Below are 13,271 nucleotides of genomic sequence, written 5' to 3' on the forward strand. Positions count from 1 at the left end.
TTGCTATGGCCTATAAATTAAAAAACCCACGCACAAAAACAACACATTTTGAACAAGAATCAAAACCACAAGCAGGTAAGATGGGTCATTTCTTTCAGTTTCTGTTTATTTGGGTTCCAGATTTCACATTGCATTGAAGCAAGTCAGGAAAAAAAACACACACAAACATAAAAAGACACTTTTGTTGTTAAGTCTTCCCGGGAAAGTTTTTAGTCCCAGATTGCAGGTGGAATGTGCCACGCGTGCACACCTGAGCAGGTAAAATCACCTGGAACTATTAAAACAAATCGCTGGTGCCGAATTTAGAAATACCAAAATAAACTTAATAAAAAAGTCTTTTAGTATTTCTGCATTTCCTGCTTAGTTACACCCTGACAGCAAGCATTAGAACCCAAACAAACTTTTGTTCTTCAGTCTGACCACAAGCTCTGGTGGGTCCCTAACCCCCGTATGAGATGGTCCAGCGGTGATCTCGATCCTAAACAAGCGACTGCCCCACGACTAGCAATGTGATTGGGGGGAGGAATTATGAATCTCTTGCAACATAATCTTGAAAAATAAATACTTCTGAATATTCCTGGTAGCAGAATAGAGGGAGTTATTATAGGTTAAGGTATACAAAAAATAAATACACAAAAAAAATCCTTAGGTCACAGTAGAGAGAGCCACTTGGATATTACTAAAAAATAGTTCAAAATAAGATGGGGTGGGTTGAGGCAGGGCAGGGGGCATTTGCGCCTACGGTTTTACTGCAGGGGGTAAGACAAGTAAGCTATAAAGTGATCCTTTATTTTAGGACTACCTGGCTCCTAGTCCTCAACTCTTACTGCTGAGCCACACCTAGCAAACAACATTCCTCCACTGGTCAATATACTGGGGGCATTTTCCCCCAGCAAAACACAGTTAATGCCTGGAATTGGTTTTGTATATATGGGCGAGAGGGGGACATCTCCACCTTAAGAAACGTCCAGTTGCTTTAAAGAAAGCGCGGCAGGCATCTGCACGAAATGAGCGGCACACTCCTTTAAGGTGGAACGGAATTACACCATTAAACGCGACATTACACTTAAAGACTTTCGTACTCCTTTTCCCCCGTACATAAACATGATCAAAATAAAAAAAAATACAAAAACAAACAAACAAATATTATAATGAATAAATTATTGCAATTCCGTCAGCCTATGTAGGAGTGTTTTGGTGGTCCGGGAATGTGCGGTTTTAAACTCTGGGATGATCACTGTCCTCTCGCACTCTCTGTCTCGGGGTGCGGGGTCTCTTGTTAAGGAGCCGCGATGCCGAGGGCGGCTGGCTTCGGCAGAAGTTTCTTGGCTGCGATGATGGTGTTCTTCATCAGCATGGCCACCGTCATGGGCCCCACGCCACCAGGGACTGGAGTGATAAAACTGGCTTTCCGTTTCACTCCTGCGCAAGAAACAAAGAATTCAGTTAAGAAGCCAGCAGCTTCAAATTTCATTTCACACCTTTTTTTTTTTTTTACTAATGTCCACTTAGTATTCTTGCTTCATACTGGTCATACTGGTGCGTACCTTCGAAGTCAACGTCCCCGACCAGTTTGGGTTTCCCGGTGACTGGATCCTGAACCCTGTTGATCCCGACATCGATCACAGCGGCCCCTTCCTTGATCATGTCGGCTGTGATCAGGTTTGGAATACCTGGGGAAAGAGTGAAACCCCGTCTTAAGAACTGAAACACTGTAAACTAAAAACACGCTGGTATCTGACTGAATGCATTGAGCCACATCCAGTGGCAGGGATGGAAATAAGACTCCCGTTGCATAGCAGTTTGATCCATTCCTGGTTTTACTATGTTTAATAAGACACACACCTGAGCTTGTTACCTGTACACCGTGGCTGGTCAAGCTCGTAGTAAAACCTGGAATGGGTGAAACTGCTCTGCAATAGGAGTCTTATTGCCAGGACTGTAATGGGAGGGTGGTAGAACAATCTGCAATTCCACACTTCAAAATGTTATTCTTACAACATTCCTGCGAATAACTGACCGCAGTTATTATTATTACTTGTTTATTTAGCAGACGCCTTTATCCAAGGCGACTTACAGAGACTAGGGTGTGTGAACTATGCATCAGCTGCAGAGTCACTTATAACTACGTCTCACCCGAAAGACGGAGCACAAGGAGGTTAAGCGACTTCTCAGGGTCACACAATGAGTCAGTGGCTGAGGTCGGATTTGAACTGAGGACGTCCTCGTTACAAGCCTGTTTCTTTAACCACTGGACCACACAGCCTCACACAGTTATTTTCAGTTCCCATCTGGAGTTTAGCCATTTCCTCATTTTTACTGCTGTCCTTTCCGTTAACTAGACTACGCCCTTTAAAAAGGCACAGGCCATCGAATGAGCGCGTGATTCGCCAGTCCCTGCCTCAGCGCATGCTTGTTAACAAAGCAAGTCACCGATAGGCCGATTCAATCCACGCCCCCTCCTTTCGTTCCTCTGGGATTGTGATTGGCTGTGCAGTTTCTCGTTTGTATTTATGTGGGTTTTCACATGTTCTCCTTACTCTAAATGTGTCTGATCTTGTGTAAGTTTGCACACCCTGCTATAGCTTCAGGACAAAATGCTTTAAATTCACCTCAATGTTATACCTGTAGTTTTAAGTTACACCAAGAAATAGTGTAAAGTACTGAAATTCTGAAGCGAAATATGAATGTTAAATAAGAAAAAACTAATTTCAACAACTTTTGAAAATAAATTGTTACAAATCACGTATTTTCTGCTATAGGAGGCTGTGTGGTCCAGTGGTTAAAGAAAGGGCTTGTAAGCAGGAGGTCCCCGGTTCAAATCCCACCTCAGCCACTGACTCATTGTATGACCCTGAGCAAGTCACTTCACCTCCTTGTACTCTGTCTTTCGGGTGAGACGTAGTTGTAAGTGACTCTGCATCTGATGCATAGTTCACACACCCTAGTCTTTGCAAGTCACCTTGGATAAAGGAATCTGCTAAATAAATAATAATAATAATAATAATAATAAATTTAGTATTTCTGTCTATTTCTCCATAACTATGTGTAAGTGTACCATTTTAAGAGTAGGCATGTTGTGACTGGTAAAACATTGAGTGAGCAGTCACTGTGCCTGGCAGCAGTTTCTCCTAGCGGAAACACTATATTGCAGCATTGGAGTTTTTCCACAGTGTTGCAGGAACAGGAATGTACCGTGATACTGCATTACGTAATGCAGCTTTCTTCACGGTGCAGATTACAAATGTTCTGGCTCATCTTTGCAGTTTCCTCTGGGTTTCCCAACCACATTATAAATACCATGTACAGAATATAACGCCCTGATCAGGTGGCAGGGAGGTGTGTGCTGGGAGCCGACAGGGGAACAGAGAGGTGCATTGCAAGCTTTTTTCACGACTGCAACAACGGCTGTTGAGTTTAATATTAAACCGATCACGCAATAAAGTTACCACACATGCATTACAGCGAGGAATGAAATCCACGTCGCGATCTCAAGAGAGTTCGGACAATCGTATCTTCCGAAGGCCGTCTAAAATCGTATGCAGAGCAAAAATAAAAATAGCGATGGGCGTTCTTTCAATCAAAGAATCCACTGATCAGGCATTTATTTATTTATTTATTTATTTTTTATCCTGAATGTAGTCCTGCTACAGGTTTATTTAAAACGCGGCACACTACTATCCCAGAATCCCCCAGTGAGCTTTTGACGTAGGACAAGAACTTCCAAGGTTGGCCACATTTGTAAAAAGCACCGAAACTCGTTTTTCTTGGCCAGGGTTAGCCGCGACCCGCAGTGGAAACGGGGCGTAACGGAACACACGCTTACCGGCTGCGGCTACGACGATGTCAGCGATTTGAGTGTGCTGCCTCAGCTGCTCCTTCGGCGTGTATCTGTGTGAGATTGTGACTGTGGCGTCACCTGGGAGAGAGGAAACAAAGGGTTAACTTCAGGAGGGACCCTATCTCTGTGTATTTTACCCCATCCTTAACTCTTAAACACACAGGGATGGAAATAAGGCTCCCGTTACACAGTAGTATGATCCATTTCTGGTTTTACTACAAGTTTATTTATATTAAGACACACCTGAGCTTGTTACCTATAAACTGTGGCTAATCAAACTTGTAGCAAAAACCTGGAATGGGTGAAACTGTGTGCAATAGAAGTCTTATTTCCATCCCTGCGATATTGCTGAACTATAAGAGAAACGTAATAAATTCAAAGAGTCTCAATAGAGCTCTCAGAATCATGTCTAACCTCCAAGCGTATCTGATAACACTATTGTGGTATTTGTTACCAATTATTTCTTAGTGTTTCGAAGCTGTCCCTTCCACTCTTGGTCTTTGTTCCAGCCCTGTTCTAAATTGTTTAGCTGAACCAATTACACCTCCATCTAGACCCTGAAATACTTCATTATCTCGCTGTACCTGTCAGACCGTGTTTGGAGACCCCTGGTTTTATGGTTACACTGTGGGGTACCATGTACAGTAATTACAGGTTAGACATGATTCTGGGAGCTCTACTGAAGTCACAGGGCTGCTTTAAACGTCTTTAAAAAAAAAAAAAAGTCACCAGGATGTGATGACAAACAGAAAAAAGACAATTTAACTATTAGGAACGCTACACCATTTAATACGACAAGTATATTAATTATTGAGTCATTTAGCAGATGCTTTTATCCAAAGCGACTTGGAGACTAGAGGGTGAACTATGCGTCATCAACAACTGCTGCTGCTGCTGCTGCTGCTGCAGAGTCACTTCCAATAGGAGCTTGTTTGTTTTATGTCTCATCCGAAGGATGTAGCACAAGGAGGTTCAGTGACTTGCTCAGGGGCACACACAGTGAGTCGGTGGCTGAGCCGGGATTTTAACCCTCCTGGTATCAAACCCTTTTCTTTAACCGCTGTACCACCAAGCCTCCTTAATTAGGATCCCAAACTGCTCTAGTGTTTCAGTGATTCCCTCGCTCACCTCCTGGTCTCTCATGCCTGCCGTCAGTGTGCAGCAGCATGGCGATGGGCATCCCAACGTTCTTCGAGCGCCCAGCAACCACAACGTTCTTCCCCAGTGTGGGGATCCCTGCCAGGGGAGGACACAAACAGGACAGTCATTTATTTCAATGAATGAATGGACACTAAAATAATGGCGGACGTGCCTCCATTGTCATTGTCAGTTTACTGTAAAGATGTCGGCACAATCTTCAACTTTTAAAACACCCAGTGCGGAAGTTAATTGCCATTGAGTGGTACTCTGTTGTAAAGGTGAGGGAAGGACACCTGTTCTTGTTTTGAATTCACGATGTTGACCAATGGATTTATTGAATAACCTAACTGTTAAAATAACGCAAGACATGCTTCCTTAAAATAAATAGCAACGCCTCGAAAGAGAACGTTAACAGAAAAACGTAAAAAAAAAAAATGCCTCTCAAATAAATATGTACCTAATAACGTGTTTGAATGCATTTCTATTCAGTGTGTTTAGTAAACCTTTGTAAAAAAAAAAAAGTATATATATATATATATATATATATATATATATATATATATATATATACCAATAAAGGAGTTTATTCTTTAACTCGACAAATAATTCAGGACTGAAAGGGTTAACCAGCTGTGGCGTGTTTCACTAGAGGACGCTGTGGGACTGCACTTCAGTTTCGTGGCTCGTAATTGAAACGCAGCGGTTCACCAGAAGATGGCAGTACACAGGGTGCAGTTTTAGTGAAAACCCCTCCCCCACCCCGTCTCTCACCGGTCCGCTTGATGATCTCCCACACCCCCCAGGGCGTGGCCGGCAGCATGGTGCTCTGGTCCAGACACATCTTGCCCACGTTGACCACGTGGAAGCCGTCCACATCCTTCCCAGGGACCACGGCGTTACAGACCTTCCGCTCGTCTATGTGCTCTGAGGAGGGGACAGGACAAGGTGAGCAGGGGAAGAGAGACTGAGACACAAACCCCACGCCCACTCCATCCCCCTCACTCCTACCACAGCAAGCACAATGCACAGGGAATCTGAACTGTCACTGCTGCCCTCAGCAGCATTGTCAACCCTTATCTGGATACAAGAACTGGAGCTGTGTGTGTGTTTTGAATGTTTTTTGTCAATGAGTCTCCTGACTTGGGTCTGGGCTGAGCCCATAAGATTAATCGTAATTTTTATAGATAGATAGATAGATAGATAGATAGATATATATATAGATAATCTTATGGGTTAGTGAATTGCAGAAATGAATTGTCATGGATTGGTATTCAGTTGTAAAGGCAAGGGGAGGACAGCTTTCCCGGTTTTAAAAATACACACATTCATGAATTGATTTATCTAGTGCCTGCCGATGAAATAATACTTAAAGGCAATTGGCAGCACACACCAACTCAGAAGACCCCATTCACAGCTCGTATATCTGCCCACGTGGAATCTTTGTGTGTCACCCAGCGGCTAGCTGATGGACTAGACTGTCCTGTGGCACGTGGGCATGGCAAGGCAAGGCAGTGCTGGGGGCAGTTCTCACCTGGCAGGGGGAGCTGCACCAGCAGCCCGTCCACGTTGCTGTCGTTGTTGAGTTTGTCAATCAGCTCCAGCAGCTCCTTCTCCGAGATATCGGCTGGCTTGAGGATCGTCTCGCTGCTGATCCCTGCGGAGCACAAACAAACCAACCGGTCCATTAACACACGCCGCAGCCTACCTTCCACCCTTCCGGGATGAAGAGACAGCAGTAGCTATCCGGATTGAGTCTTTATATCTACAACTATGGCAAATTAACACATTTTTCTACATTAAGTCGAATGAAACCTGCTGGAAACATATTGAATTACATACCACTTCGTAGTTTTCCATATACACTATGAATACTACTGTACTACTATTATGGCTTCTGGCAGACACTTGCGATATCATGACATCAGGGCAGCAGTGTGGAGTAGTGGTTAGGGCTCTGGACTCGACTGGAGGGTCGTGGGTTCAATCCCAGGTGGGGGACACTGCTGCTGTACCCTTGAGCAAAGTACTTTACCTAGATTGCTCCAGTAAAAACCCAGCTGTATAAATGGGTAATTGTATGTAAAAATAATGTGATATCTTGTAACAATTGTAAGTCGCCCTGGATAAGGGCGTCTGCTAAGAAATAAATAATAATAATAATAATAATAATAATGTTGTACTTTCTTCAATTACACGATGTTAAATAAAAGATCAAGTTACGTTCATATAGTTTTATATTTTAATTAATGTCTCAATGCTAAAATTCTCAGTGATGCTAAACTTTTGGCCATAGCTGTAGCGGATTGTTTGAATAGCAAATGTCTGCATACATCAACATTTACAATCGGATATTACAGACAGTACATTTTTAATTCACCCTCTCGTGCATGGTGTCCTCATAGGAGGATACACAATATAAACTGACTACAATACAAAAGATTTACAAACTAGCTTTCAAGTTTACTTTGGAGAAATGTCCAGGCTTTCTGGATAGCGTTTTATCAAGATTGTTTTATAAATATTTATTTCTAGTATTTTTTTCTTTTTCTGGAGTTTCCATGCATTGAGGCATCCAGAGAACTGCTCCAATCAAATAGCAGCTCAGATGAGATATTGCAGTGTGTCCTCCCTGTCCTCTATTGAAACAATAATGCAGAAAACTGCACCATGAGCCAGACCCACATGGGACTGAATGACTTGAACCCTGTCATGCACAGCAAGGAAAAATAACACACAACAGTCTCTATATAGGGACATGTGTAAGACTAGCAAGCAAATGCATGATAACTGTGTGGTCCAGTGGTTAAAGAAAAGGGCTTGTAACCAGGAGGTACCCGGTTCAAATCCCGGCTGACTCACTGACTCACTGTGTGAGCCTGAGTAAGTCACTGAACCTCCTTGTGCTCCGTCTTTCAGGTGAGACGTAGTTGTAAGTGACTCTGCAGCTGATGCATAGTTCACACACCCTAGTCTCTGTAAGTCGCCTTGGATAAAGGCGTCTGCTAAATAAACAAATAATAATAATGACCTCATATGCCCCCCCCCCCCCAAAGCAAATGCATGATGACCTCAAATGCCCCCCCAAAGCAAATGCATGATGACATCATATACCCCCCCCCCCATTTTCTGCTTCTTTGCATATTCCAGTCTTGCAGAACGCATTTAAAAACCTGAAGCACTAAAGCCAACGCCCTCAGCCAACCTACAAGTGTGTAAAGTTTATCAGCAGATAAAGCTGCTTCACTGCAGAGACACACACAGTGATAAGCTCTCTGTAAGCTACCGCTGCCAGCTTTGCAGCAGATTCCAGGAACAACTTTTTTTTTTTTTTTTTTTTTTTTTTAAGCGCTGTACTCACACGCCAATGAAAAATAGGGTCACCGTGACCTACAGTCACAGAACAGCACAAGGAATGTCCCTACCAAGTTCAAATGAAAGTGCACTCGCAGTTCTAGGAAGCAAGTTCTCTCTTCTATTGGAAATAGATTGTTTTATTATATGATAAATTTTCCTAAATATTTAAATGCTTACCTAAAAAACAGCGAATGCTAAAATTGGAGAATTTTTTTTTTTTATGTCCACCTTTTAAAGACATTATATTTTCACCATCAGTGAATTATCAAACAAAATTAAAATTCTTGTCCTGGACAGAGCGATTTATCTTTAGCAGAAAGATTTCCGATCTTTGATGCAGCTCGTGTCTTTTTTGGTTGAAGTCTACCGGAAGCAAACTAAACCGGCTGCCAGGTTCCTAAATTCAGGGTAACAGGCAGCGCGTCAATAAGACAAACGTTTGCTGTATTTATTTTTTAAGTGACAAAAAAATATGTATATTTACACTATTCTTTCAGAAATGGTTATTCACAGGGAACTGTAAAGGGTACATTTCCATGGAAATCGTGAAATCTGTTAAATACAGCCTTAAGCATACGTACTGTACATATAACCACAAAATTATTTTTTCTTAAGTTCCAGGAATGCATTTTAGAATTGCCACTGACAAGAATCCCATTGATTAAGCCACTTAGCCACATTCTTCTGTGATTACTTGCAGCAGTAGGTTAGAAATGACAGATCCCAGCTCTGTCATCGGATGTGAAACAGAATATGGCGATAATATTTTATACCCATAGAGCTCATATTTTTCTACATAGGATTTTTGTAAAAAATGTATTTTCCTTTATTTCAAGCACAACAGCTTGAACTGGCCAATCAGAAGAGAACCGGTTATTCAAGCCCAATGTTTAGCTATTAAAACACTCCTCAAGTTCCATAACAAGAGGACGAAGTGTTCCCAACATTGCGAACTGCCCTGAAGCATGAAGGTCACCTAGCAACCAAGCTATCTGCCTCCTGTAGCTTCCATTACACATAGGAGCTCACCACAGCAACGCAATCTCAAGCGGGGATAAAGCTGGCGTCGCCCACTTCCTGATTGTCTCGAGAAGGTCATTTAGAGGTCAATGTAAATTCTTTCTTTAACCAATTTTTTTTTTTCTTTTTTTTTTTTTAAACTGAGTTAGAAACAAGACTCCCGATGCACAGCGCTTTGATCCATTCCTGGTTTAACTATGAATTTAATAAGACACACCTGAACTTGTTACCTATACACTGTGGCTAATCAAGCTTGCAGTACAACACTGGAATGGGTGACAGTGCTGTGCAATCGGAGTCTTATTTCCATCGTGTAATACTGCAAAGCGCTGTCAACACCATACTAGCTTTTGTGCCTATCCCAACAATTGTTAATGCCACAGCCCCCCCCCACCCCACCCCGTGACCCCTCAGCTCTCAGCGGCCACGTACCCACGTCAGCGGCTGCCTTGGTCTTGTTCAGCACGTAGGAGTGACTCCCTGGGTTGTCTCCCACGAGCACCACGCTCAGGTGTGGCCGACGGTTGCCCTCGGAGACCCACTGCTCCACGTCACTCTTGGCTTCCTGTCGGATCTGCCGCGCCAGCTTCCTCCCGGAGATCACGACAGCTTCGTGTCTGGGAATCGAGACGGCAACAGAAATTTGAAAAAACCAGCTTGTGTGAACTCTATGGAGTTCAAGAAGTCGTACTAAAATAGGTATCTGCATTATAAAATAGATACATATTTATTATTTATTTCTTAGCAGACGCCCTTATCCAGGGCGACTTACAATTGTTACAAGATATCACATTATTTTTACATACAATTACCCATTTATACTGTTTTTACTGGAGCAATCTAGGTAAAGTACCTTGCTCAAGGGTACAGCAGCAGTGTCCCCCCACCTGGGATTGAACCCACGACCCTCCGGTCAAGAGTCCAGAGCCCTAACCACTACTCCACACTGCTGCCCTTATAAATTATACGCGGTGACTAAAGGGTTAGTGCACAATGCAAATCAGGAACGCCTTTGTCATTACAAATTAAATTAGTCAGTTTGCAAAACAAAGAAAGCCAGTGTGCATGGCGTACAATGTTTGTTCTTGTCTCACTGCTGGTATTCCTCAAAGTCAGGCTGAGCTCATCTCCAGACAGTGTCTTACAGATCCCTGTCGAGATATGAAGCAGGCACCCGTGCTGATGGGACAGGAGCCAGTTTAAAACTGTCCCCGATCACTGAGCCAGCCTTTCTTTATTGCATGTTACTGTGATCTGCTGATGCAGGCGCTCAGAACTGCACAAGCAGCGAGGGAACACACTGCCACCCATTCCTAGGAAGTATATAAATAAAGTTATATACAAGAGGCCGCTCAAGAAGTAACTTTAGACCAACTTGGAGAAGCCAAGAAACAGCAGACAGGCATTCCTTTATATCTCTCCCCCTTACCTTACCAGGCGTGGAAAAAAACGGCAGAGCAACTACTGATGTGCATTGTGACCCTGTACTGCCCGATAACGCCTGTGAGTCACCTTGGATGAAGGCGTCTGCCAAATAAATAATATATTAATAGCCGTTTCACCCATTCCAGGTTTTACTACGAGCTTGATTAGCCCCAGTGTATAGGTAACAAGCTCGGGTGTGTCTTTAAGCTCCTAGTAAAACCAGGAATGGATCAAACTGCTATGCAATGGGAGGCTTATTTCCCTCCTTGTTTAGTGTAAATAAATTAGGTTTGCCTCCAGTACGTGTGGCAAACGTAAACATGGTCTGCTTGGTGTTTGACTACATTTCAAAATCAACACTTTTTAAATATGAATTAAACTATTTTTTCATGTTTTATTATTATTATTATTATTATTATTATTATTATTTATTTTTTAGCATTCGCCCTTATCCAGGGCGACTTACAGTCGTAAACAAATACATTTCAAGAATGTTTGGCATCACCCTAGAGAATTAACAAATGTTGCTTCATAAAGTCGAATGAAACCTGCTGAGTAACATTAACATATTGAATTCCATACCGCTTTTTAGTGTTCCATATAAACTGACAAATTAAAAAAACTGTGACATTTGAAAATTAACATGAAATACTGTACTACTGTTAGTAGACTTTTGCAATAGCGTGTTGTAGCTTCTTTGATTTCATGATGTTAAATAAAATTTCTAAAATGATCTTCATATAGTTCACATTGTGTCTCAATCCTAAAATTCTTGGTGATGCAAAACTGTTGGCCACAGCTGTAGTGTCTCACGTCATCCATATTCTAATTAAACCCGGATTCCTGGAGTCGGGTTCCTGGATTCCTGCACGGCATTCTGTGCAAGACTAACATGAATTTATCAGTCTGTTAATCGCGGAAGAGAATGTCAGCTGTGCCAGCACGACGAGCCTCACTGACAACACAAAAAAACAATCACTCAAATATTTATTTTAAAAATCTGACTCCGTTATAAAGTGGCATGAATGGTACAGCAGCGTTTCTCAAACTGGGGGTCCAGCAAGTCAGGGACTTAGAAATACAATCATAGTTAAAAAAAAATAAATAAGTAAATAAATAAAAATAAATAAAAATAAATAAAACAGTAGTGGTCAGGGCTCTGGACTCTTGATCGGAGGGTCGTGGGTTCAATCCCAGGTGGGGGACACTGTTGCTGTACCCTTGAGCAAGGTACTTTACCTAGATTGCTCCAGTAAAAACCCAACTGTATAACTGTATGTAAAAATAATGTGATATCTTGTAACAATTGTAAGTCGCCCTGGATAAGGGCGTCTGCTAAGAAATAAATAATAATAATAATAATTGTTTTGCGTGTATATTACTGAATATTAATGTATATTAACGAATATTAATTCTTGAATATTGTGTTGGAGACATCCTGGTAATTATATATATATATATACATATATATATATATATATATATATATATATATATATATATATATATATATATATATATATATAATAAAACTGAGGTTTGTTGAGAAAACATGGCACATCTCGATCGCTGGTCTAGTAATGTTTCAATCTTAGCTGCGTACTTCTCAATACAACTCACACACGTGGCAGCTGTTTCAGTAAATAATTGTAGGTAATAAGACACGGTTGGCAGTTCCTTAAAGTTAATTAAAAGTTTATTTGAAAGTCATGTGTAAACTCGAGATTCTGGTTGTATTGGATTGTACACAGCATGACTGCCCGGGAGAAATTACAAGCCTAGACCGGGAGCCCAAATGCAAACTAATAGCAAGATTTCATCAGCCAGCGTGTCATTCATAAGACATACCGCTAGGGGCGCTGCGCCCGATTCATCTCACCATACACAGAACAGAACTGAGTTCCACTCGAATATCGTTCTGTCAGAAATAAAGACAGCGGTTCACTATACTTTACTGTATGTATCTGTAATGTGATGTATTACAGATGTTCGTGTATATTTATATAAACGTATTTTGCTTTTCGGAGCATAGTGAAAACCATCATCGTCACGGAGCTTGCCATTTTATTTCAGTATGTTTTTTACGCCCGGAAATTACACGTATATTAATATATTTAGGAGAGCCAGTGTAGACAGCTGTGTAGTTTAGTGGCACATCTCAATATAAAATACAATTTTACAAAAAATATCTGGCACAGAAATACTTTCTACAGCAACCCGCATCTTTGATTCTTTTCAAACGGGTATAAATGAAGGTTAATTGTACCTACCTGGCTGCGGTTAGGTGTAAACTGCATACTTGCTGGTGTGATAATCTGCACAGCGACCTGATTGTCCTGAATGTTGCCATTGTGTGCGTTTATTAACCTTGGGGTGAGTATATTTCTATTGAGCGGGACGGTGTGTAACGAGAAGCAGCCGCAGACACGAGCACAAGCCGATCAGCACGGAAGAACAAGCGGCGTGGCCTTTTTAGGGATGATGTGACGTC

At 41.9% G+C, this 13,271-nt stretch overlaps 1 protein-coding gene across 1 annotated transcript; it reads right to left on the reverse strand.

The window, feature by feature from the left end:
• Nucleotides 1-76: 76 nt before the first annotated feature.
• LOC117966071 (bifunctional methylenetetrahydrofolate dehydrogenase/cyclohydrolase, mitochondrial-like) lies at nt 77-13,271 on the reverse strand. The gene is made up of 8 exons (XM_034911464.2): nt 13,051-13,271; nt 9,788-9,972; nt 6,513-6,635; nt 5,753-5,905; nt 4,970-5,077; nt 3,827-3,919; nt 1,548-1,673; nt 77-1,422 (listed from the first exon to the last, which is right to left on the reverse strand). Exons 1-8 carry the CDS (start codon nt 13,128-13,130, stop codon nt 1,280-1,282), a joined length of 1,011 nt encoding a protein of 336 aa, XP_034767355.1. The 5' UTR covers nt 13,131-13,271; the 3' UTR covers nt 77-1,279.

The sequence above is a fragment of the Acipenser ruthenus genome, chromosome 46, assembly GCF_902713425.1.
Source record: "Acipenser ruthenus chromosome 46, fAciRut3.2 maternal haplotype, whole genome shotgun sequence".
Classification (NCBI taxonomy): domain Eukaryota; kingdom Metazoa; phylum Chordata; class Actinopteri; order Acipenseriformes; family Acipenseridae; genus Acipenser; species Acipenser ruthenus.

What these genes read in the sequence shown, in the direction of transcription:
- LOC117966071 (XM_034911464.2), bottom strand. Translation starts at nt 13,130, where the DNA reads ATGGCAACATTCAGGACAATCAGGTCGCTGTGCAGATTATCACACCAG. An exon ending in GGTGCAGCTCCCCCTGCCAG is followed by an intron (nt 5,906 to 6,512) that starts GTGAGAACTGCC and finishes TCCCCTCCTCAG; the next exon opens with AGCACATAGACGAGCGGAAG. An exon ending in CGGGGACGTTGACTTCGAAG is followed by an intron (nt 1,423 to 1,547) that starts GTACGCACCAGT and finishes TTTCTTGCGCAG; the next exon opens with GAGTGAAACGGAAAGCCAGT.